At 49.4% G+C, this 1718-nt stretch overlaps 1 protein-coding gene across 1 annotated transcript; it reads right to left on the reverse strand.

Moving 5' to 3' along the window:
- Positions 1–1329: 1329 nt before the first annotated feature.
- LOC117111282 (protein D7-like) lies at positions 1330–1640 on the reverse strand (the record flags this gene model as incomplete). The annotated part of the gene is made up of 1 exon (XM_033254203.1): positions 1330–1640. A coding segment is annotated over exon 1 (311 nt), but the record flags the coding sequence as incomplete, so codon positions are not given.
- Between the last annotated feature and the right edge of the window lie 78 nt (positions 1641–1718).

The raw sequence follows: 1718 nt of genomic DNA on the forward strand, positions 1-1718 counted from the left end.
GCGAGTGTGTACTCGACATCAAAGCAGACTCGACAGACTTTCGAAAATTTTTCTAAGTCCAGAAATCCGTCTACTCGACGTCCGTCCGTCTTCTTGACGTCCGCGTACCTGTGGTCGGTCGGCTGGTCGCGGAAGCGAGTGTGTACTCGAAGTCCTTCCGTGTACTAGACGTCCGCGTACTCGAGATCGGTTGGCGGGACGCGGACGCGAGTGTGTACTCGACGTCCGTCCGTGTACTCCACGTCCGTCTACTCGAAGTCTGCGTACTCCACGTCTGTCTACTCGACAAATTATTTCCAGTTTCATAAAAAAAAATTTGTCAGAAAAGGTTGAAATAGAGACTCGTCTAGTCTGCCTTAACGAAGTCGATCGAAGGATCGCGGAAGCGTCCGTGTACTCGACGTTCGTCTGAGATTCGCGGACGCGTCTGCGTACTCGACGTCGGTAGGAGATCCGAGGAGGCGTCCGTGTACTCGACGTCCGTCTGAGGATCGCGGACGTGTCCGTGTACTAGACGTTCGTCTGAGATTAGCGGACGCGTCCGCGTACTCGACGTCGGTAAGAGATCCGCGAATGCGTCCGTGTACTCGACGTCCGTCTGAGGATCGCGGACGCGTCCGTGTACTCGACGAAGGTAGGTGATCCGAGGAGGCGTCCGCGTACTCGACGTCCGTCTGAGATTCGCGGACGCGTCCGCGTACTCGACGTCCGTTCGGTGTTCGTGTTTAGGCGGTGCACCCGGCGCCGGTGCTCGTGTACGCGACGACGTGTCCGGCACCGGTTCTCGTGTTCACGCCGTCGTCGATTCAGCGTAACACCTCCCATTCACACCTTCTCGTGTACACGACGGAGCACCGTCGACTGCCCACACGTCACTGCAGCACTCTACGCTCACTCAACGAGAACAAAAAATACAAGATATGGAGAAAGTCAAATTTGTGTTTTTTTTTTCTCGAAAGATTTATTTTTCGTAATTAAATATTTAAAATAACGAGTATAGGAGTACGAGCAGAATCTGCGTCAGGTGAAAACAAGTCTCTTTTTGGACCTCACATCTCTAGATTATTTTTTGTTTACTTCGTACCGTCGAATATTTTAAAAAACCAGCATACAGGTCAAGGTGAGATAATATCTCCTTCGGAAGATATCGTCCGACTTCTTTAAATCAATCTTCACTCCGTACCCTAATGTAAATCGGGTTGTCAAGACTGAAAAAAATAATAATTAAAAACAGATTAAATAAAATATTAAAGAAAAAAAAATCAAAATTTCGATAACAATATACTGAAAACTTATATAAATTATTTTTCAAAATTTCGGTTAACTTACGTCAGAATTCCCTCGCGTATATCGGGTTCCGAGTCCCAGTCTTCGTCGGACGAATGTGGAGTTTCCACGTACCCTTGAACTTCCAAATTCCCATGCATTTTAGGCGGTGTGGTGTCCGGCCTCCACCGGCAATTCTCCTCGTGCTCCCTCAACTCCTCGGACTCTCCGCAGGTCAGACAACCGTATTTGCAGATTCCGATCGGCTTGCCGGTGTGCCGCAACTTGCATCTGTGAAAGTGGTTGTGAAAGCGAGAGACCTTCACTTTGTGTTCCTTGAAGAACGGGCAGGTTATGACGACTTGACTTTCCATCGTGTTGGATGCTGAGGACGCGGCCCACGATCCTTTTTATGCTCGTCGAGCGAGACGCGATGACGTTCACTCCACCGA

Source organism: Anneissia japonica, unplaced genomic scaffold, assembly GCF_011630105.1.
Source record: "Anneissia japonica isolate Jap-2015-1 unplaced genomic scaffold, ASM1163010v1 scaffold14292_len1739_cov71, whole genome shotgun sequence".
In the NCBI taxonomy this organism is placed as follows: Eukaryota; Metazoa; Echinodermata; class Crinoidea; order Comatulida; family Comatulidae; genus Anneissia; species Anneissia japonica.